Source organism: Kwoniella newhampshirensis, chromosome 13, assembly GCF_039105145.1.
Source record: "Kwoniella newhampshirensis strain CBS 13917 chromosome 13, whole genome shotgun sequence".
Lineage (NCBI taxonomy): Eukaryota > Fungi > Basidiomycota > Tremellomycetes > Tremellales > Cryptococcaceae > Kwoniella > Kwoniella newhampshirensis.
Window position 1 is genome coordinate 584,569 of NC_089966.1, and position 22,598 is coordinate 607,166.

At 51.2% G+C, this 22,598-nt stretch overlaps 8 protein-coding genes across 8 annotated transcripts; 5 read left to right on the forward strand and 3 right to left on the reverse strand.

Annotated features, from left to right (window-relative positions):
• Nucleotides 1-1,333: 1,333 nt before the first annotated feature.
• IAR55_006179 (uncharacterized protein) lies at nucleotides 1,334-3,789 on the reverse strand (the record flags this gene model as incomplete). The annotated part of the gene is made up of 7 exons (XM_066949266.1): nucleotides 1,334-1,351; nucleotides 1,425-1,472; nucleotides 1,531-1,610; nucleotides 1,680-1,812; nucleotides 1,879-2,039; nucleotides 2,098-3,610; nucleotides 3,700-3,789. 7 exons carry the CDS (start codon nucleotides 3,787-3,789, stop codon nucleotides 1,334-1,336), a joined length of 2,043 nt encoding a protein of 680 aa, XP_066800274.1.
• A 1,019-nt stretch (nucleotides 3,790-4,808) lies between these two features.
• IAR55_006180 (uncharacterized protein) lies at nucleotides 4,809-5,507 on the forward strand (the record flags this gene model as incomplete). Its single annotated transcript, XM_066949267.1, has 2 exons — nucleotides 4,809-4,957; nucleotides 5,024-5,507. 2 exons carry the CDS (start codon nucleotides 4,809-4,811, stop codon nucleotides 5,505-5,507), a joined length of 633 nt encoding a protein of 210 aa, XP_066800275.1.
• Nucleotides 5,508-5,882: 375 nt separating this feature from the next.
• Nucleotides 5,883-7,734, reverse strand: IAR55_006181 (uncharacterized protein; the record flags this gene model as incomplete). The annotated part of the gene is made up of 5 exons (XM_066949268.1): nucleotides 5,883-6,020; nucleotides 6,105-6,335; nucleotides 6,401-6,491; nucleotides 6,544-7,151; nucleotides 7,234-7,734. The coding sequence occupies 5 exons, from the start codon at nucleotides 7,732-7,734 to the stop codon at nucleotides 5,883-5,885; spliced, it is 1,569 nt and encodes a 522-aa protein (XP_066800276.1).
• Nucleotides 7,735-8,835: 1,101 nt separating this feature from the next.
• Nucleotides 8,836-11,177, forward strand: IAR55_006182 (uncharacterized protein; the record flags this gene model as incomplete). Its single annotated transcript, XM_066949269.1, has 5 exons — nucleotides 8,836-9,100; nucleotides 9,183-9,285; nucleotides 9,342-9,470; nucleotides 9,520-9,624; nucleotides 9,683-11,177. 5 exons carry the CDS (start codon nucleotides 8,836-8,838, stop codon nucleotides 11,175-11,177), a joined length of 2,097 nt encoding a protein of 698 aa, XP_066800277.1.
• Nucleotides 11,178-11,613: 436 nt separating this feature from the next.
• On the forward strand, nucleotides 11,614-14,733 carry IAR55_006183 (pre-mRNA-splicing factor CEF1; the record flags this gene model as incomplete). Its single annotated transcript, XM_066949270.1, has 9 exons — nucleotides 11,614-11,616; nucleotides 11,697-11,780; nucleotides 11,858-11,965; nucleotides 12,087-12,366; nucleotides 12,459-12,606; nucleotides 12,655-12,688; nucleotides 12,742-13,201; nucleotides 13,257-14,578; nucleotides 14,641-14,733. The coding sequence occupies 9 exons, from the start codon at nucleotides 11,614-11,616 to the stop codon at nucleotides 14,731-14,733; spliced, it is 2,532 nt and encodes an 843-aa protein (XP_066800278.1).
• A 291-nt stretch (nucleotides 14,734-15,024) lies between these two features.
• IAR55_006184 (uncharacterized protein) lies at nucleotides 15,025-17,279 on the forward strand (the record flags this gene model as incomplete). Its single annotated transcript, XM_066949271.1, has 6 exons — nucleotides 15,025-15,127; nucleotides 15,260-15,403; nucleotides 15,558-15,867; nucleotides 15,959-16,066; nucleotides 16,128-16,277; nucleotides 16,328-17,279. 6 exons carry the CDS (start codon nucleotides 15,025-15,027, stop codon nucleotides 17,277-17,279), a joined length of 1,767 nt encoding a protein of 588 aa, XP_066800279.1.
• A 282-nt stretch (nucleotides 17,280-17,561) lies between these two features.
• Nucleotides 17,562-18,964, reverse strand: IAR55_006185 (uncharacterized protein; the record flags this gene model as incomplete). The annotated part of the gene is made up of 4 exons (XM_066949272.1): nucleotides 17,562-17,998; nucleotides 18,081-18,363; nucleotides 18,485-18,843; nucleotides 18,919-18,964. 4 exons carry the CDS (start codon nucleotides 18,962-18,964, stop codon nucleotides 17,562-17,564), a joined length of 1,125 nt encoding a protein of 374 aa, XP_066800280.1.
• A 1,045-nt stretch (nucleotides 18,965-20,009) lies between these two features.
• IAR55_006186 (uncharacterized protein) lies at nucleotides 20,010-22,287 on the forward strand (the record flags this gene model as incomplete). The annotated part of the gene is made up of 4 exons (XM_066949273.1): nucleotides 20,010-20,104; nucleotides 20,247-20,518; nucleotides 20,670-22,046; nucleotides 22,109-22,287. The coding sequence occupies 4 exons, from the start codon at nucleotides 20,010-20,012 to the stop codon at nucleotides 22,285-22,287; spliced, it is 1,923 nt and encodes a 640-aa protein (XP_066800281.1).
• Nucleotides 22,288-22,598: the final 311 nt, after the last annotated feature.

Here is a 22,598-nt window from a genome sequence, read left to right on the forward strand (position 1 = left end):
GGCGGCAGCAGAATGCATGCACCCAACAAGTCAACTGTTGCTTTCCATTTGCTCTTTCCCTCCTTATGGCCCTTTCACCTCAAGGACACTGCTCAATGGATGGTACTGTTTTTGCTTTGTTTGTCTCTCTTTCTCTTTCTTTGGCGGGATCATCGTCTCGTCTCTGTGCCATGAGGTAAAGCAGAGGAGAGGATGACATGTCCCTGAACTAAAAGTAAAAAAGAAAAAAAAAGGAAATCACCCACACGGGAGGGAAATCAGGCGCGCTTCTTTTCCCTTCCTGCACCGTAGAGAAATGTTTGATCAGGGGCTTTCGTTTTTACCTCACCTTCACCTAATAAGCCAAAGGGAAAGAAAAAGATGACATGTCTCATTCGAGAGGATCCACCCATCTCTCGTTCCCCCTTGCATTTGTTTTGTTTGGAGAGAACAATCAGCTTCTTCCTCGTAGTGTGCCGTGCCGTGCCGTGCCATCTTCCGTGTCCACTAGGGGAAAACGACAAGGGTCTCCATCATCATCATCCCTGCTGCTTTCTTGCTTGTTTACTTTTCGACATACTGGACTGACGGAACGGAATGAACGAATGCCGTGGAACGCTGAGTTCTTTCCTTCCTCTCTCATACAGAAAACGTCATGGGATCGAGGTATCTGTGGATCTAGTCGGTCAGAAGAGGCTCTAGCTCGGCGAATTGGGATATAACACAGATTCATGTGGCTGTCAGTCGCACAGTAACGACAACAAATAACATTGACAGGAATGCATCAATCGATCGCAGGCGTCGGACATCGAAGGGAAACCATCGCTTGCAGAGCCGTAGTGTCGGCAAGTGCGGATCGTTTTCGTCCTGGGAACCTGAATGCAGTCAAGGTGACTCACACTTTGGGGAAAGCGGTATAAGATGGGTCGGATATGTTGCACGTTGGCCCATCATTTACTATGAGAGGCACGGTCACGTCCACCCTCGAGTGGTATCGTACATGCGTGAAGCAGACGACGATTACCTGTCCCAACAGCAGATCTGGGAAGACTCACTACTACTTCCCACATTTCGCATTACGCATCCACGCAACTGGCAACATGTCGTACTTCTTTACCACCATTTCGCGTCATAAGTCCTCATCAGAAATCAAAGGTATCAATTTACTTCACGTACATGTCTGACAGCGGACTATCTATACACTTGATGACATTCTCATTCGCTTTCTCCCCGTCATCATCAGGCTGTCACAAGACTGTCGATTGAAATGTCCATCGTCCTTGGTCTGATCCGTTTCGTATGCTACATCTCAATGTGTCCTTCATCTCCCCAAAGTCCATTACCGTCCTGTGCACTATGTCATGTACTTGTCCTACCCGCCCCCCAGAAAAGTCAATACATGTGCTGGAAAGAAACAGGTTGTAAAAGTCATAGCTATCACTCACCTTCCATACCCACGCCAAGCCAAATGTATTGCTTGACCCTTGGGAGATCTAGACCAGTCTTCGTTAGTCGTCTGTCGTTGTGCCTTCAGGGGGTCCACCAACTCACAGCCATCCGATACCACTTTGCAGCTTCCTTCATATCCTTCTTGATTCCACTGGCCCCTTTCGACAAGATGAAGCCGAGCTCTATCCAATCGAAGGTCAGATTGCTTTGTGAAAGTTGATACAACAACGACTCTTGTTTGTGCAACTCACGTTCTTGAGAAGCAAGATCTCCTAGGTTGGCTGCGTATTTGAGATATTCTAAAGCGATATCCGGCGCCCTTTTCACTCCCACCCCTTCAAGGAAACAATTCCCAACTTCAAACATTCCCACCGCAAGGTCTTTCTGTTATTTGCATCATGAACAGGGTCAGCTTGCAATCCAGCTTCTACAAGTGTGAAGTTGACTGACCGTCAACGTCTTCTCTTGGTGACTTGTCAGTTTGACCGCGGCGGGAGACTGATGAAAGTCCAGTCCCCCTTGAGCCAGAGAATCATCGCATGCCTGATGTAGCTCGACGAATGCATGCTTGTCGTCTCGGGCGACTCCCCACCCATGTCGCAGTGCCAGGCCTACCAGGACCAGAATCCTTCAGCATCTAGTATCCAATGCGAGGTGATCAACACTTACCCCAATACATCCGCCCCGTCGCACTGCCTCCTTCAGCAGACTTCATGAAGTACCAAGCACTCTTTGCCATGTCGCCTTTTCCCCTAGCCTCGATACCCGCATGAACGAGATCTTCTGGTGTCTGCCCTGTGTCGCTTATGCTCGTGGTCCTTGGAGAGTTCGACGTGATCTTCTCTTTGGTGTCTTTCTCTCGCTCCAGAGCTGTGACCGAGACTTTCGCATACTTGCCTTTCGGAAACGCAGATTCCCCCTCCGGTCTCGGTGTAGACGGAGAGGAGTTATCACTGTCCAGGTCATAGAGTGAGTAAGCAGATTGAAATGACATGGCTGAGTTGCGGGTCGAGTTGATCGGCATCCGAGGAAGCTGCCCACTAGGTTCATCTCTCAGAGCGACCATCTGGGGAGAGGGCGCGTTTCGAGCGGGGTAGATCTGGCCGGGTGCAGGGGAATGATATGTGTCGGGTCTTGGGGAGCGCCGGTTGGGTCCATCAGTCCACCGGGCTGCCAATGGGGGTCGAGAATTGTCCGAAGGAGCACGCAGTGTTCCGGCTCGTCGTGGATGCTCGCCTTGACAATGTGGAAGTTTGGCGGGACGTAGTTCAGTCTGTGACACCTTGCTTTTCGACGAGGAGGGTGGTCTGACATTCTCAGCCGATGCGATATCTGTCGGTGGCGGAGGAGCCGCTCGTCGAGGTAACACCAATGGTTTCTTCAGCTTCTTGGGTCCATCTCCGTTACCGGTGCTTCGCGAGACGACGGATTTCAATCTCGTCAATCGCTTCGTGGGGCTCAAACCTCCTGAGCTCTTCTTTCCTTCCACCCCGTTTGCCGCTTCTTGCGCACCTTCCGCGTCGACCCATTCAAACTGCGATTCGTCATCTCCCCAATCACTCCCCTGTTCCCCATGCACACTCGCCCAGTCTGCTGCTACTTCCGTTTCTTCCGGATGCAAAGCGGGCGGCGCAACGCGCGTCTGAGCATCAGAGACCGATCGTTGACGATTACGACTAGGAACAGGCCGAAGTTCGAATGGTGGCGATCGCGCAGGAGTGGATGATGAAGATGCCAGGGATGTCTGTGACGTTTTCGAGACAGAAGGTGATCGTCGCGAAGTGACCGTAAAACTCCGTTTCGGAGTCAGAGCACCGCCTTGAGTGTTGCCCGGACTGGACGAAGTGGAAGATGATCCTGCTAGTCTTGTTCTGCTGTTCTGACCATTCGCTCGCGAGGGGGAGACAGGTGGTGCTAGCCCGAAGTCAAAGTAATGCTTGCTCGCTGCTGACGCTTTTGGTGTCGATGGTGACTCTTCCTCCTCATGATCATGATCCGAATGACTATTGGAGCTGAAGCTGGAAAGTGTATTGATAGAGGCGATAGAGCTTGGTCGAAACAAATTGAGCTGCAATGGAGGAACTGGTGGTGGACTTTGCCTGGACCGAGAGGATGAGGATGATGTCGTGGTGAGAGGGGTATGCGCCGTGCAGGACCCTGTAGTGGTGGAAGCCGAGTTGGCCTGCGTGTAGCAAGTAATCAGCGTTTGGACACCCAGAACGGTGGACTTCGAGGTATAGAGCGATGTATGCATGTGTCCAGACCACTCACTCGGCTCGTAGCACTCCTTCCCTCAGCTTCCAGTCTCTCGAGAGGGCTCACATAGCTAGCTGTGATGACCACGTCTCTAGCCGAAGGCATCCTCGTTTCCGATTTTCGCGGTTCGTGTTGATTGTTGTTGTTGTTGTTGATGATGTTATTGATTGTTTTGGTGGGGTGGAGGGAAATTCAATGATATTTCACTTTGGAGCTGTTTCGAAGCCATAAATTCTCCTCGGAACGATGTACGACGGCAATGATGAGGTGCGAGGATCTATCGGCCTGGTGCGTGTGAGAGATTGCTCAAGAACGAGAATGACGGTGATTGAATGATGACGAGATGCAAGGTGAACTCATCGAGCGTCCAAGTCAAAAGAGTGAGGGGATAGATCCCCGATTGATTGCCGCTACAAGGTTGGATTCGGTGCCCAGGTCAAGGTCCGAGGTGCTAAATTGACAATTTCACTGAAGGGACAAACGACATTGCAGCAATCTTGCTGGTCTATGCTTTCGCTTCTGTACCTAGTGGTGTGTAACGATCTCGTCAGCTGAAGTATGCATGAAAGCTGATCGCATGAGGGGAGAACGAATGGGAGAAACGACAAATCCATGGCCCAAGGCGCGTCTTTGATACCATGGCATAAGTTACTGACTGCCATGAGACTACTTTCAAGACGATAGCCATTTCATGTCTTTCACGACAAGTACATCCATTATATCTAGACCTTTGTGGGAGATGCAACCGGTCTCTGCGGGCAAACGGACAAGCGACCAAAGGAATCTGAGCGATGGTTCCATCAGCTCATAGAATTATCATTACAGTCTTACATGCAGCGTGCAGTACGACGGGAGGCGGATGCAGCTTGTCTTGAGTGTAACATGTACATATCCGTCGATGTATGCGACGTGGCATAGTCATACCGCATCGTGACTCAGTTTAGGTTACTATGCTCACAATGCTGTTGTATGACCGAGGACTTCGAACTTAACTCTAGCAACGGAAAGACACACCTTCCGTCCGCTCCTTCAGCTTTCCTATATTTACTACTGTCAGATGGTAAATTGCTCTTTCGACATACAACATCAAATAATCTCGCTCTCAACCACATAATCGACGTGAAATGTCGCCAAAAAAAGGCTCGACCATCCCCAAGGATGAAGACCACAAGGTCGTGACAAAAGAGTACATGGGTTCCGAGGCAGATATCATCCTCGTCAGTACCGACGATATTCACTTTCCGGTCCACTCATACTACCTCAAGGCAGCTAGGTACGTCGATGAGTGCAACTAGATGGCTTATAAGGATTGCCCGAACGCTGATGATCTCATCGGCAGCCCCTTCTTCCGCGACATGCTGTCCAATCCCAATCTGAAGGAATCGCCAATTCCCATGGACGCCGCGAGTGGAGACCTCTCCCTCTTCTTGGATTACATCTGTAACGCTCCGGTCGACCACGTCAGCAATTGGCCTCAGTTCAAAAAAATCATAGAGCTCTGCCAGAAATACAGCTGCGACAGTATGATCGATCGATTCCGAATTCGAGCAAGAGACGCAATATCGGCCGCACCATGGGAGGTCTTTTGCATTGCTAGTTTTTGGAAAGATGTCAAATTGGCCCAAGAAGCAATCCGATATTTCGGTTCAGACTTCAGCACTGCTCTGATCCGCCCTCATCTGCTCCCTCTGGCTTTTGCCCAATCTTGCGACTTAGGATATCTGCTGGGGCTTTTCAGAGCCATGATTCCCCCGGGCGGATATTACTATACACAACATACTCCCGAATGGGATGCTGTTGCAGAGAAATTCGCCGCCGCCTGAGGTGTGAGCAAGCTCAAAACAGCTCCAGTCTGTAGAATGCATCGACTTTGCTGCTCTGGTGTTTGACTGAGTGTGTGGATATCATAGGGGCAATCTGGAGCAGTGTGATTGTGTACAAGGTCTAGTAGTCCCTCACCAACGGTCATCGCTGAATGGACAGTGATATGACAGAACAGTGCACGAGAGGGAGCGGTGTGATTGTAATACTTGTCGATGCTTGTTTCCCGCAAATTTTGACGTCAGGACCTTTAGCTCTGTAATCACTGTCCATGATGGTTTTCCACAGCACGACTTGCATCTCCCTTCTTCTCGCAATTACCTACAAGATGTGCCCAAAGGGTTCCAGACCCTCTAAGCAACATTAGACGCTCAGCTTCACAGGATTGTGGCAATATCCGTTCGATCGCCCAAACCAACTTGGATGTCATCTTCGCCCTCAGACCCATATGAAAGCACGACGTAATGGTTCTTGATGAACATGTCTCCAAGGACCGTGAAAGACGACATTCCGCCCTGACGATCAAGGTTGTTCAACTGCAGATCCGTGACCACCTTGCGACTGAGAGATCGTCTGTGGCGACCCCGCGGGACACTCACCTGAACACCAGAAATACACATGCCCTTATATTGACTGGACACCTTCCAAGCCAGATCTTCTATCGGAACTCCGAACTTTCTGCCCCCAACGGTGAAGAAGACGTTCCCTACAACTGGAAACGAGACAGAACATGGGATATACCAGATAGAAGAAGATCGATCTTGGTATGAGCTTGGGATCCTGGAGTGGATAGCGGCTGAGGCGGGTGTCGATGTGATAATGAGTGTGGTCTGTAAGTCATATCGTTCGTGTCAGCCTATTCTAGCACGGGGAGTACCCCCAATAAGCCACATACTCCGGTATCAATAATTGCTCGACGAGGCGTGGTGGTGTCTGTTCTGAGCACCGAGCTGGCTCCGATCGAAATATCATCGAGTCCGAAACCCCTGAATATATCACTTTATTTACTGATGCGATCAAGATCAGCATGCAACTCACCAGTACCCAGAGCTGATCACGTTGGCCCAGGTCAGACCGGCTCTTCCACCAACCACATAATTACTCTCCACTCCTCCTAAGGTATACTGTCCCGAACCCTCTTTCGTCACGACACCTCTACTCTGTTGTCCTTTCTCCAATCTCACGCTCAGAACCTTCTCCGTTAGACTCTTGCTCCTCACCAACCTGGAGAACAAAGTGGCGCCTTTAGTCCTGATTTCGTCATCCGTTAGGGGCATAGTGGTCATTGCATCAAGACCCAGACCCAGTACTCCACTTCGTTGTGAAACCGCAAAATCATCGCCGGCGACAGTATCTGCGATCGCGAAATTCATTGACGCGCTCGTGGCGACACTGTCGGAGCCTGAACCGAACGTCACCACGTCGTTGGAAGCGTAGCCTGACGCTCCGGAACCGTCGGCGTACACGAATGACAAGGTGGAGGAGAGGTTGGTATATGTTGACGAGGAGAGCGGCGAGAAGGATGTATGATTGTTCAAGTGGCATGAAGCGCATGTGGGACCGAAAACGAAGAGATCGGAGGAGCCAGTGTCGGGAAGTACGGCAAGGGATTGAGGGGGAGAGCCGATCGTGATATATGTGTACCACTATTGTTGTTGTCGAAACGACTGCATCAGCATCCTTGCGTCCGTTTTCCCCAACAGAGTCTCGACGGACTCTGCCACTTACCTCGGTATCACCGCGCTCTCCACGAGCTACATTGTCCGCGTTTCCCCAACTGAACAGCGAGAGGTCCAAGCCCACATTGAGATCGATCAAAGCTTGACTAGGAGCTGAAGACGCTGAAGACGAGGTTTTGCTCGCTGTGCCCTTGAGCGTACTTGATCCGATGTCGAAACCCAGATTTAGCAATCCCAAATTCAACCCCAACAACCTCTTTTTCTTCTCGTCTTTCATACGGGATCTCCTCTCCTCCTTGTCACGAATGACGGACAAGGGCGAATATCGACCGAAAAGACTGCCCAGGTTCAGACCGAGATCGACCGAGAGCGGCCCCAGGGTTATACCCCATGAACCGAGCTGTTGCCGAACGGATATCTCTCCTGAAAGCAGCCTGAATGAAGGGTCGGAGATCAAGGGGAGAGCGAGGATCTGTGCTCGGCAGGGGATGGAGGAGCAGATCAATACCACGACGAAAGGTATCACAGATCGACTTGGATTGAAAAGCATGACAGCGAGTGTTTGATCGGGCAGATAATAGAAGCAAGGGTTTCGGTCGGGGATGCCACCAGGGCGGTCGTCGTAGATGATTGATCAGCGCAAGTGAGTGGTACTTGACAGTGGTCACACCCATGGGGACTGTTGTATATGTACGTCTGACCAGGTGTGAGGGTACCAATCACCAGGGACCGCGCATGTGTGTTCACCCCTACGTTGTAATTTCGACCAGGCAAGGCGGGTCACTGACACCTCTGGCGTTCAATCAAGAACGAGGGATGAGTAGACACTGCGCCTCAGTCATCTGAGCCGTCTCGTCGCCCTGTGCCTTGGTGTACGATGATCAGTGTCTTGGTATCAAGGGGTATGTTATATCATTCGATGTGTCAGGCAATCAGCCAATGAGACATGATCGGACACCTGCCTGAGTCGGACACATGACCTTGGTACTGTACGTGCTATATGTTCATGCATGTTGCTCACCTCGGAGCATCACGCATTGCATGAGTCGGACCCGCTGCAATACAGAGATGGTCAAGTAACATGCCGATGTAGAGGCATGCATGCGTGATACAAGTCCTCCCAACGCAGCACCTCGGTGGTCGCGCGTGATGGTATACCCACTGTAGACGCGCTCGAAGTCGTGTTGTGTGTGTGTGTTCCCAAAAAAGGAGCAAACACGGCGATGCAGGTTTATTCTTGTCTTTTCGCCTCTCCATCCTTCTCATCCAGAGCTACTCGATCATCCCTCGTCATCACATTCCACGGACACATACCCTCTAGTACGACACCTGGTCACCCCATAGCACAGCGTGACTCATAGTATCACTACCCGATAGTGCGCGAACACGTTACTGGGTGGGATTGGAACATAAGCTGTTCAGCAAGGATTCAAGCAGGGACAACAACAAATCCCTGAATCCCGTTCATTAGTCTACCTACATCTCATTCCGCTCATCTCATTCATCTGTTCCGAGGCCATCTCATCGCCCAACTCGAGCATCACCTATACCCATACGAGCGCGTTATACAGTATCCCCCTTCCCCCTTCATTGAGTGGATGGATGGATATCTCGCCCGGACCCGACAATCAACAGATTCCGACACGACACGATGAAATCCTTACGTCGTTCACTCAACAACAACAGCTCGAGCTCGTCATCCTCACCTCAACCTTCCCCTCCGTTACCTAACGTCATGGGCGGTGGAGGAGCAAACCCTCATCCTCTTGGTCGACCTTCAGAGAAAGTCGCTCCCCCACAAAAGGTTATCAAGGCTCTCACCTCTCACAGAAGTACCAATCCACAGGAGCTGAGTTATACCAAAGGAGATTTCTGGTATGTGACGAGTGAGAGGGATGTATGGTACGAAGCTCTCAGTAAGTCATGAAGGATAGGGATAAAAGCCAGTCATGAGGATGCCGCGGATGAATACTAATGAGATGTGGGACGGTCTTGCAGACCCACTCACAGGATCAAGGGGTCTCGTACCGAAGAGCGATTTCGAAGAATTCATCAAAGGGGGAAGACACCCTTCCGGTCAAAGATCCGTAGATCATGGAGGGTGAGTTCAACTGAGTTTTATAGCCGTGCCATCTAAAATGCGTTGCCCGTCACCAGCTCCCGGCCGTACACACCGTCACAGGGTCATCTCTCTCAACAAAGTCAACAGAGCGATCCTCGGTCACCACCTGGGTCCAGCATGTCCCCACCGATATCAGCTGATGGTCCTCGAAGACCAAAGCAACCGTAAATTTGGGTTTTATTAGCGCGCTTCATTTGCTGACATCGGTTTTAGGGTCTATGCGATCGTGCAATACGACTTTCAAGCAGAGAGACCGGATGAGCTGGACGCAAAGAAGGGAGAGCCAATAGTGGTCATAGCGCAAAGTAACCATGAATGGTGAGGCTATTCAGGTTCAGCTACGGTGTCATCTGTTGGTGTACTGACTGTTCTGTAGGTTCGTTGCCAAACCGATTGGTAGATTGGGAGGACCTGGACTCATTCCAGTCGCATTTGTGGAGATACGAGATCCTGCGACCGGGAAACCGATCGAGATGCTCCCAAATACGATACCTTTGGTGGAGGAATGGAAGAAAGCCACAGCGGACTACAAGGCAGCGGCTATTCCTCTTGGCCGTTTCGATCTGCCTCCGGACCAAGGCGTCGCCAACTCACCTTATGCTCCTGCTCACCAAGGGTCAAGCGGGGCTGCGTCGCAGTCGTCACTGCCTCGGTCGACGTCCACTACGTCTGTTGGACAGATGAACGGGCGGATCAGTCAGTCCATCTCTGGCCCACCTGCTGCAGCTGTGGTCCCTGCCCAGCCGTACTATCGTCCCGAACAGGATCCAATGTTACCTCCTGGTGACATAACTGTACTCGGCGTGCCATCTTTCCACAATGAATCGGGAAATTACTGGTTCCGTCTTCACGCAACTTTCGTTCCGGAAGAACCTTCAGCCCCGGCATACACCCTTAGTCTGTATAGAACGTACGAGGACTTTTATGACTTCCAAATCACGCTCCTCGATACCTTCCCATACGAAGCTGGACGGCCGAGACCAGGAGAAGAGGATCGATCACCGCCTGAGAGGATTCTGCCCTACATGCCAGGACCTGTCGATGACGAAATCGACGACGAGCTGACCGAGTACCGTCGAGAGGAGCTAGATGCGTATGTTCGTGCTCTGGTAGATCTTAGACACAGGCAAGCGGGCTACATACTTCACCACGAACTATTCAGGACGTTCTTCGCAGCGAAATACGGTGACTACTGTGAAGAGATACCGAGAGAGGATGTAGTCGGGGAGCTGGAGGAACGCTTGGCGGAGGTTCGAGTGTCGGATGAACCTCAATCATACCACGCACAAGACCCTCGATCGCAATCCGTCGCCTCTCGCCATTCTCAAAAATCTTCAAATCAAGATCGATATTCTCCTCAACCGTGGGGACATCAACCAGGAGCAAAGAGCATCTCGTCACGCGGACCTTCGCCTCTTCCTCCCATTGATACACATCCCTCCTCCCGGCCTGACTCATCCGGTTATTCTGCCACCGGTGGACAATCTGCCGGCGGAACTGCTCACTACGTCTCGGGTGGACCTTCTACGGCGACCACTTCTTCCTCATGGGGTGGTCCATCGTCAGCAACAACCATCCCTACACCTGCTGCGCCTTCTCAAGGATCTCAACCTCCATACATCAAGATCAAAATCTATGATCGAGCGACCGATGATCTCATCGCCATTAGAGTACATCCTTCTGTCTCGCATTCTGAGCTGTTCGAAAAAGTCAGAGCAAGATTAGGCTCAGGAGTGAATGCTTTGCGGTACAGAACTTCAATGGACGGCAGTGGTGCGCAGGGATATAGAGAGCTGAACAACGATAGAGAACTAAAGGAATGGATGGGAACGGAAGATCAGAAGTTGATTTTATATGCTGAGCAGGGATAACTTGGAAGGATGATCTACATGTCGGCTGCATAACGTTACGGATGGGGTCATCGTCAGGAGCATTGGTCTAAAGAAGTATAGTAGATAGGAATCGGGTCAAGGATCTTGGTCATTGCATGCATCTGCAACGATGGTCTCGCAAGGAGAGCCAGAAGAGACGCCACACTGAGATAACGCCGACGTTCTCCGATTAGGGTGTGTGTCTACGGTGGCCAGTACCTCGTCCTTGTCTTCGTTGATGTCTAAACGTACAACAATCCACGATATGTTCTTGTCGTTCTTCGATTTGTGTCATTGATTGCTCGGTTTGGGAAGACTCGCAGCAGAAAAGGAGTCGCCGGTGTGACTTGGGAGCCTCAAGCAGACGCAGTACGATTGATCTCTCCGTACACTTTTCTCGAGACTAGATTCGACATAGTCGGATCCTTCATTCATCATGGTGAGTCCGTTCGACAGATACTTCTCGACAGCTGTCGGTATCAGAGACAAGTATCTGACAGTCTTCATGTTGGCTTATAGGTTCGAATCATCATCAAAGGTGGTGTCTGGAGAAACACGGAGGACGAGATTCTCAAAGCCGCCATATCGAAATACGGGAAGAACGTGAGCCAAATGCTTCTTTCTTCGCGGCAGGATGGCAAAAGATATCAATGCTGATGATGTTCATGCGTGCCTGATAGCAATGGGCTCGTATCTCGTCGTTGTTGGTAAGGAAGACACCGAAACAATGTAAGGCGAGATGGTATGAGTGGTTAGACCCGAGTATCAAGAAGGTTGAATGGTCAAAGGTGAGTGACTGCGAACTGGTCTCCTTCTTTCACCAGTCTTACTTGCTCTTGGGCCTCAATTTTCATGACCTGGTGATTGATTAGATATGTGCGATGCTGACTATCCACCCCTCTCACAAAGACCGAAGATGAGAAATTACTTCATCTCGCCAAACTCATGCCTACGCAGTGGCGCACAATTGCCCCTATCGTCGGTCGAACAGCTACTCAATGTCTCGAGCGATATCAGAAACTGTTAGATGATGCCGAGGCGAAAGACAACGATGAGCTGGGACTAGGGGCAGGAGAAGATGAAGCGAGCAGACCAGCGGCGGATGTCAGAGCTTTGAAGCCGGGAGAAATCGATACGGATCCAGAGACCAGAGCGGCCAGACCGGATCCTATCGATATGGATGACGACGGTAGGTCGTCTTGTTCTCCTCACTCTCTACCGGCTTCTGATATCAGATTCCTCGAACGGCATTGGGCTGATACGTCATGCTGTGGCTTACAGAGAAGGAAATGTTGTCCGAAGCAAGAGCGAGACTGGCAAATACGCAGGGCAAAAAGGCGAAGAGAAAAGCGCGAGAGAGACAATTGGAGGAAGCAAAGAGATTGACATTCTTGCAAAAGAAGAGGGAGCTCAAAGCGGCTGGTATCAAGTAAGTGAAATCTGCAATGGCATTGGTCTATTGCTGACTCTTTCACAGTCTTCGACCGAAGAAGAAGAAGAATGGTATGGACGTGAGCGAAATTGAACCTCGGCCCTGACTTCGTTTAGCTGACGAAAACACCAGTATAACGCCGACATCCCCTTCGAGAAGCAACCCGCTCCTGGATTCTACGATGTGGGAGAGGAGAACGCCAAAGTGTACGCAGCCCCGGTCGGTCGGTCCCTTCGAGATCTGGAGGGAAAGCGAAAACAAGATCTTGACGAAGCCGATGAGAAGAAGAAGCGACAAAAGGGCAACGACGGGAAATCCAATCAAGCGGTCCAATTCGTGGCAGCTCGAGAAGCGCAAATCAAAAAACTCAAGGAGCAGGAGCAGGTCATCAGAAGAAGAAAGCTGAACTTGCCAACTCCTCAAGTCGGCGAAGCGGAGCTGGAGGATATCGTTAAGATCGGGCAAGCCGGAGAATTGGCAAGGGAGCTGGTTGGCGGAAATGGGACAAGCAGAGCGACCGAGGGTTTGTTGGGAGAATACGAGGCTCTGGGCAAGGCTAAGATGGCTAGGACGCCAAGGACTGGACCGCAACGTGAGTTCCGTCGAGTCACTCTCAGTTGTTGAACGATGTACTGATTCTCTGACAGAGGACAACGTGATGACCGAAGCTCGGAATCTGAGAAATATGATCAACGCTCAAACACCACTTCTAGGAGATGAGAACACGCCCCTTCACGGTGGCGATGTCGGCGGAACCGGTTTCGAGAGCGCTACTCCTCGACATGGAATCGCTGCTACACCCAACCCCTTGGCAGGCGCAACACCCGCTCGAGGTGGCGTTCTCTCCACCCCTAGAACTATTGCTGGTGTTGGCGCTACACCCGCCCGAACGCCAATGCGAGATAACCTCAGTATCAATGACGGTGACTCGATGTATGGAGAGACCCCTCGGGACGAAAAGCGAAGAATGGCCGAAGCGAGAAGAGCGTTGAAAGCGGGTTTTGCATCGTTGCCAAAGCCGGAGAACAACTTTGAGCTCGCAGAGACCGAGGAGGACGAGGAGGAAGAGGAGGAAGGAGCAGTAATGACGGAGGAGGATGCTGCGGAGCGGGACGCAAGGTTACGAGCTGCTAGAGCGGAAGAGGAGCGTCTCGAGCGGGAGAGAAGAAGCTCCGTGGTCAAGCAGGGCTTGCCTCGACCTGCCAATGTCAACACATACAAGATCTTGGACGAGCTCAATTCGGTCGAAGCAGATGACGCTGATTCAACTATGGCAGCGGCGTTCAGAATGGTCAACCTCGAAGTTGCCCTCCTGATGAAGCACGATTCAATCGCTCATCCCCTACCTGGAACATCCACACCTGGCGGTGCCCCTTCCGACTACGACATGCCGGAAGATGACCTTGTTGCTGAGGCCAAGAAGGCAATCCACGTGGAACTCGCAGGCGCATTGGGTCTTCCCGGGGCTTCTAACGAGCAACTGAAGATCGCTATCGGGTTAGCAGCTGAGGAGGATGGCGATGCCTTCACTCAAACCTGGGCGAAAGAGTTGGAGGGTCTAGTCTTCTCGCCTTCTTTTCAGTCTTGGGTTGAGGCGGATTCGCTCTCGCCCGAGGAGTTATCAGCATGTTACGCATCAATGATTCTCTCATCTCGAGAGAGGGTGGTCGCCGAGGCAACCAAGGCTTCCAAGGCGGAGAAGAAGCTGGCGAAGCAATTAGGAGGCTATCAGGCGTTGAACGCAAAGGCCCGGAAGAGCATAATCGAGACAATGGAGGAGATTCATTCCACGCAACGGGATCTGAAGACTTTCATGATGTTGAAGGGGTTAGAAGAGGCGGGTGCACCTGGGAGATTAGAGAAGATCAGAGAGGAAGTAAGCATATTGGAAAGGAGAGAAAGGGATTTACAAGCGAGATACGCGGAGTTGAACGATGAGAGAAGACAGAAGCTGGCCTCAGTCGAACAGGTGAGTAATCTGAATTCGGCCTCATGGAAGCGAGGCGCTGAGAGAGATATATCTCGGAACAGCTCGAGGAGGACAAGATGGTTCTTGCGGCTCAATCGGCCTTTGAAGCGCAAGGAGGCGGGGCCGAGGATGACGTGCAGATGAACGGCGAGTAGTGCGCACATGCCTGGGCGAAAGCGAGCACGATGGCAAGGTGATCATAGGTGTTTCATGCATTGTTGTCAGTTGCGATCCATCAGACATCTGTCGCGCGAAGCAAAAGAGAAGGAGTACATAAATTTGCCACCCACCCTCGTCACGTGATAAAGATTTCAACGCAACCTCGATTTTCAGATCCCGAGCCTTTGTCAGCCAGCAGTTCAGCTAGCTATAATGAATCGTGACAGACGTCTGTCATCTCTAGCCTATCCGTCACAACAACGCAGAAGAACAGGAGCGATAGCAAGATGGTAGCCATGGATTATCAGCCTGATGCCCAGGGGCAAGAGAGTTATATCCTCTGTGCAGACTGTGGGACAGTCATCAGCAGTGCGAACGGTGCTGGTCTATGTGAGTGAACGAGTCGTATCATGGGTCATCTCAGGTGCAGCTGGCCCGTCGGTTCCTGCCGTTTGGGCTTATTCGCATGTCTTCTATTAAGGGGAAGATCTGGCGAGCTAACTTCTGGCTTCCTTTTGACAGGTGTCGGATGTCTGAGAAACACGGTAGACATCACGGAAGGTATTCCGAAGGAAGCAGCTCTCAATTTCTGTAGAGGATGCGAGAGGTTCTTGTCGCCTCCCAACTCATGGGTGACTGTTCAGCCTGAGTCTAGAGAACTGTTAGGTGAGTGGTCATGGTCTGTCTCGTTGATCCTTGTCACTTCGGATCTTTGCCACTGAGACGACACGAGAAACTCTTTCACGCCATCACTCCATGTTCCATCATACAACCTGACGGGCCCTTGTTGTCCCTGTCACAATGCTGATCTGCACCCTAGCCATCTGTCTCAAGAAAATCGCCAGACCACTTATGAAAGTGCGACTGATCGACGCCTCTTTCATCTGGACCGAGCCCCATTCGAGACGTATCAAAATCAAAATCACAATCCAAAAAGAAGTATTGGCCCACACCGTCCTCCAACAGACCTTTGAGCTTCTCCTTGTCGTCCATACCGGACAATGTCCGGCTTGCACGAGGTTAGCAGCGAAGAATACGTGGAAGGCGAGCGTCCAGGTCAGGCAGAAGGTGACGCACAAGAGGACTTTCTTGTGGTTGGAACAGTTGATCTTGAAACATAATGCGCACAAGTGAGTGGTCTATTCCCGCTCCATTTAGTCCAGCTTCCTCGTTCTGCTCGTTGTGCACCGTCGGATAAGCTGACGTTGCTTGACCCCACAGAGATACCATCAGTATTACGGAGAAGAGAGACGGTCTCGATTTCTTCTACACTGAACGAAACATGGCCATTAAGATGGTCGAGTTTTTGACCGGTGTTGTGCCCATTAGGTGGGTCACCGACACAATATCCAGCAGCAACATCAAACTAACACCTTATAAATCACACCAGAATCAAAGCTTCCGAACAGCTCATCTCCTCCGACACGCACTCCAACACGTCCAACTACAAGTTCACCTACTCCGTCGAGATCGTCCCGGTTTGTAAGGACGACTTGGTGTGCTTGCCCAAGGCTCAAGCCAAATCATGGGGTAACATCTCGTGAGTTAGCCTGCGACGAGGTGATGCGTATATGACTGACGCCAATGCAGTCAACTCGTGCTCTGTTCCCGTGTTGGCAACACCATCCACCTCCTTGATCCCATGACCCTGCAGCAAACCGATGTCACCGCCCCTGTTTACTGGAGAAATCCTTTTGAGTCCCTGACCACCGTTGCTGATCTCGTCGAATTCGTCGTCCTCGATATCGAGCCTTCTGGTCCTGTTCGAGGAAAGTACGTTCTCGCCGACGCTCAAGTGACTCGAGCCAGTTCCTCTGGCAACAACACGGACGACGACGGAATGGGTGATGATGGTATTTACCACACCCGAACACATCTTGGAGGTATTCTTCAACCCGGAGATACTGTTCTTGGCTATCATCTCACCAACACGAATTTCAACCATGATTCCTTTGAGGCCCTCGACCAAGGTCGGATCCCCGATGTCATCTTGGTGAAGAAGACGTACCCGAACAGGAGGAGAAAGTCCCGACCAAGAAACTGGAAGCTCAAATCGATCGCGAAGGAAGCGGAAGATGTACAAGAAGGTGGAAATACTGTTGGAAGAGGAGCGTTGGGTCGACGAGGTGGTGTGGACCAAAAGAATGTGGAGAGAGATTATGAGTTGTTCTTGCGAGATTTGGAGGAAGATAAGGAGATGAGGGCGGCGATCAATCTCTACAAGGCGGAGGACCCAACAGCGGCGAACGCAGCGGGAGGAGTGGCTGACGAAGATGTGGGTATGGGAGAAAAGAAGTCTGGTTCAGGTCTCAAAGGTGGAAAGAGAAGAGTCACTATTGCTCCTACCTCTGGAACAGCTGGAGGCATGGATGTTGATGAGGATATGGGAGGAGAAGAACATACCCAGACGGAAGGCAGCGAGGCGGATGACGAGGAGGAAGAAGACTTCCCAGAGATCGATATGGATGAACTCTTGGAACAGTTTGATGAGATGGATATGGATGACGGTGGAGCAGGGATGGAGGGTAGTCAAGTGGTTTAGGGTGTCCTCGATGTCATCCCGATTTGCATGTATCAAGATGATATTATATGTGATACATGTGTGTCAAGCGCTAAAATCAGTTGGGTGGGACATTGCGTATTTTATGCCAGAAACGATTAGCCAGTGATCAGCCCCTGCTACGTCTCTCAGTCAAATCTCCCATCAACAGCACGTTCACCGGATATGCAACTGACAACGCTGGGACTAGATAGATGTTCATATGCACAACTTGCTTCTTTCTCTCTGTCTACTCACGCTACAGTATGTTTTGTTGGTTTTCGTTTAATACACATTGACTTTCCCCTTGGAATCCCATGTATTCCCAAACTTCTTCTCGATCCTCACCACTTCCTGATCGATATGAGCGAACATATCCTCATCATCCGTATATTTCGGTTTCCATCCTATGCTCTTACTCCTATCCGCCACGCCCCTGGAGTTGGTCCCCATATACGTGGATCCGCCATAGTACTTGTCCAGTTCCTCCTTGGTGAAGGTAGAAGGGGTAGTCTGAGTTCCGTCAGGCAACAGCTTGTTGGTAGATAAGGCTTGACCGATACGCGACGCTGCGCCGAACAGGGTGTATTCGCCTGCGATACCGAGATAGTATCCGGATGGACCGTGACCGATCGTAGGGGAGGGGACGGTCGCCTTCTCGTAGATCAACGCGTAGAGTTTACCGAGATCTGTGATCTTGACATGAGGCCAGATGTTCTTTCCTACATGACAGAGAGATAGTCAGCCTCAAGTCGTCAAGACTTCCATCGCTCTCTGTGAAAGCGACAGATGCCTGCAGCTCACCTTGACCGACCACACCTGCTCGTCGTCTGTCCAAGGCAGCCTTGATCAAAGTGGGAATCTGGTCTGAGAAACTGTTCGACAATCCACTCTCGTACACCTCGCCCTCGCCAGGTCCCCAGATAGTAGATGGAAGGACGATGTAGGACTTGACATCTCCGGCCTTGTCGGCGGCGATGATGGCGAGGTCGACTTCTCGGTGAGGCGCAGAGGGTGAGAGGTCGGCGAGTGAGAGGAGTGCGGGAGAAATTCGTGTGGCGGGAGTTGGGTTGAGATCGGTGTAGATCTTCGAGTAGTATGACAGGGTCAGCATCATATCGACACGAATTCATGAGTGTGGCCAAAGAGTCATGAGATGTGATGAGAGGCAGACAATGATAGGTGAGTGATAGAGAAGAGCGACGCACCTTGTCATTAGGATAATCACCCTTCGAATCGTCGATCAAGACACCTGTCCCGGAAGTATGTATCAACAGTCCCCTATGGCCCGTCTTCTCCTTCCTCTGCTTCAACCCTTCCAAAATCGCCTTTACCCCCTTGAGATCATCCGCGTTGGCCGTGGATACCACCACATCCGCCTGAGAAGCCGCCTCTCGGACCTTGTCCAGCTCTTCGAGTGATCCAAGAAGAGGGACGACGCTGACGCCCTTGGCTTTGGCGGCGGAGAGGGAGGTGAGTAAGTCGGATTTGGCAGAGTCGCGGATGAGGGCGGTTATCTTGCTAGGGGGAGTGGCAGAGTTGATGAGTGATTGAAGGACGGTTCCGCCTAGACAGAAAAACGAACGATCAGTGAAATGCTGATGACGGATGTCCACAGGTGGGTAGAGACGAAGCCACTCACCGATGTAACCGGTCGCGCCGGTGAAGAAGACTGATTTCCCTGACATTTTGGTTGTTGTATGCTTGTGGTCGATGTGATGTGATTGAATGATGAGAGTCAAAAGTGGAAGAGTGAGATTGCAGCTATATAATCGGGCTGTGTGCTTGTGCTGAAAACAATCAGTACGTTAGTCGTGGACGGAAGGCGATGGAAAAGCCAAGTCATCTGTTGCGGCAACGGTGCAGTATGACGTATGACTTTTTTCAGGTGGAGGTCAATCCCAGGGAATCATCCACACATACCGCAAAGCTTCAGAGAAAGGGGATAAAGCGGATGCCGCCTCAGCAATCAACCAACGCAAGTTACCTGGAGATTCAAATTCGGCGTGGGACAAGCGCCTTGCCTCGGAGTAGAGCCGTCTAGCGTATTGGGACTCCTGGGGACATTTCCTGAGAAGCACTCGGCCGGCGGGAGCAGCAAAGACAGAAAAGGTCGACAAAGTCGCCTGTTCGACTCGGCGTTTGGCATTTGCACCAATGGAGACTCCTATGAAGCTATGTTCCAATTCCAGCGAAATCATCAAAGCTGTCGAGACTCTCATATCTGCGCTGGAAGGTCGACAGAGCTGCATGTTCCTATACCTGAGACACACAACGTGGCACGGTAACGGGCAAGGAATCGTTGTGTTTTTTTCCGACGGTGCAGCCGGCGGTACTTCTTGATAGCATGTCACTGCCATGTACAACTCACTGTGTCATCGAACCAACCCTGTGGGACAAGACTTGACCTCATCTGTCTCAAGTAGACTATCGCTTCAACGGGCTGAATGCGATGGTACCCTCCTCTGCTTGAGCATTTCCCTTCCGGATGTCACGTGACTGGTGGCGAATCGAGAATGCGCCCGAAGGTCATCGAGCAACTACTCGGTACTACCTTCTTTCAGAAGACGCGACACCTCAGCCTCCTGTTGGACGAAGAGAAAGCATCTAGCTGGCTCTCGTCCTTGCATCTCATTTGTCAACACTTTCGCTTCCTCCTGAACAGATTGGAAGATCCTATAGAACCCCTTTCTCCCACTAGCATATCGAGTTTGTCCGTTCACCTAAAGAGGCATGTCGAAAGTTCAGCTATACGTCTACGACCTCTCGCACGGGATGGCGAAGAGCATGTCGTTGATGTTGACTGGGAAACAGATCGATGGGATCTGGTGAGTCATCTAGCGGATTGTTTGTCACTCCAATCCAGCTCGACTCTGGCTAGCATTGGAGCTTTTCGGCCTGACTTCTGCTTCACCTGGGTTCGACCATCTCTGTTTGCTGAAGCTGACATGGCTTACTGCTTTCTCGTAGGCACACAGCCGTAGTAGCGTACGGTCGTGAGATCTTCTACGGTCAAGGTATCCTCGAATCAGTCCCTGGAACCACTCATCACGGTCCGCCTTTACACATGATTGACGTTGGCGAAACTCATATCGACGAGAGCACGCTCAATGAGTATCTGCGGAGTCTAGGAGAGATGTACACGCCTACGAAATATCATCTGATAGAATTCAACTGCAATCACTTCTCGGCGGATTTGGTCGGGTTTCTGACAGGCCAGGACATTCCAAGTTGGATCAGTGGTGAGTATTTCCATCATCACACATGGGCGCGCAGTCCCATTCCTGCTTTATCCCTTTGTGCCCGGCATCAGCGTTTGCAAGGGTCTTCTGCGCTAGCATTGAGGAGGTGCGAGGTGGTGTGAGCAGTCAAAGCTGATGAAACACACCATAGATCTCCCCGCCGAGTTCCTGTCGACACCTTTCGGACAAGCAATGAAACCCCAAATCGATGCGATGTTCCGACGAACCGCTCCCTCCGAACGACCCATCCCTGGACCAGGTCGATTACCCACTCCTCCTGCTTCTGGTGCGGCCACCCCATCCCTCGCATCCACTCTGCTCAATTCCGTCGCCGCCCAAGCCGCGGGCAATGCCCAATCATCTACCACCACTCCTGCCGTTGGTGCAAGCGGCGGCCCTAAAGCTCTCGATCCTGAGATTTCACCCCTTATCGCGGTGTCGTCTTCTGCCCATTTTCAGTCCATCCTCATCCAACATCCGGCAGTCGTCGTCAACTTTACGAACACGCCTAGCTGTCCTCCATGTCGTGTGATCAAGCCGGTCTACGAAACCATCTCCGCATCTCATGCTACAACTTACGGGGCAAAGGGAGCGCGATTTGTCGAAATCGAGCTAGGGATCGGAGAGGGAAGAGAAATAGCTTCTCGATACGGCGTACATGCCACCCCGACGTTCATGTTCTTCAAGGATGGAAAGCGGGTCGACGAGCTGAAAGGTGCAGCCAAGCGAGAACTGGAAATCAAGGTGGAGAATTTTTTAGAAGAGTGTTTTCCCACACATCCGCATAGGAAGGTCTACCTCCCCGCAATCGGATCTTTGCCGAAACAACCGATCACCGCGAGCGTCGTACCGGCGTTTCCTGCATTGATCAGTAAATTAGAAGGGTTCCTCAGAGGTAAAGGAAAGGAGCAGGATTTGCGGGTCACCCAAGAGGAGGTGGTGCCATATCTGGAAGGGAAGAAGAGTCTCAGTAACGCGGAACTTCAGACAATGGTCGAGAAGTGGATTAGAGCTACAGGATCCTTACTCGACTCGGTCCAAGCGGAAGAATCGTTCCCGATCATCGATTTGTGGCGCGTTGGGCTCACCAAGCCGCCCATCGCTTCATTGCTTGCATTACGTCTCTCACCTACTGCTCAGTCAAATTCCACGTCTAACCCTGTGTCGACCATCCTCTCACTTGCGTCGACCACTCTTACGACCAAATCAAACTCGACACCCAAACCATTCCTCATCACTGTCCTTCGTTTCGCCACGAACCTCCTCGCTTCGCATGAACTGGCGAATCTGATATTAGCACATGACTCCCATTCGGACGTTCAGGAGAAAATGATTTCTGTGCTTGTGGAGAGTCTGTTGCACCCAGATGTGGGAGTGAGGACGGCAGCAGCAGGAGTTGGTCTTAACATGGGAATATGGAGGCAGACCAGTTCTGGTGATGAAGATGGGAGAGCAGAGGTGAACTGGGAAGTTGAGATGATTAGTGCTCTAGTCGAAGGAATAGGCAGGGAGACCGACGAGGATGTCGGTGAGTACAACGTTCTGGTTCTCACATCGCTTGAATTGCATACTGATTAAACTCTTTCTCAGCTCATCGCTTATTGGCTGCATTAGGATTAGTGATCTACCTTTCACCAGGATACGAATCAACGGTCAAGCCCATGTTAGAGGTGCTTGGTGCTAAGGAGACGATTGAGAAGAAGGCTAGACAATGGAAGAAGAAGGAGGTGAAGAAGTTGGGAGAAGAGATCGCAGGCAAGATGTGTTAGGGAGTACGTTGAAGTCTGGAATGATCATGTGGATTAGATTCCAGATCATGTTGTACAAGCGATACCATTGACATATAAGTTAGTAATCTGACCATACATGTGCAATATCGTAGAGGCAAAGTGCCAAAGTGCCACATTTGGTCTTTTTGTCGATCTGGGTGGCAAAATCAAAATACCAACCTGAGACAAACAACTGAAGAAAGGCGCGTCAGTCACGGATTCGTCTCGTCCATCATCCAACAACCTTTGAACTTGACATACCCTCTGGCATCAACACTTTGAGCGCAATCATCCGTACCACCTGCTGCCGG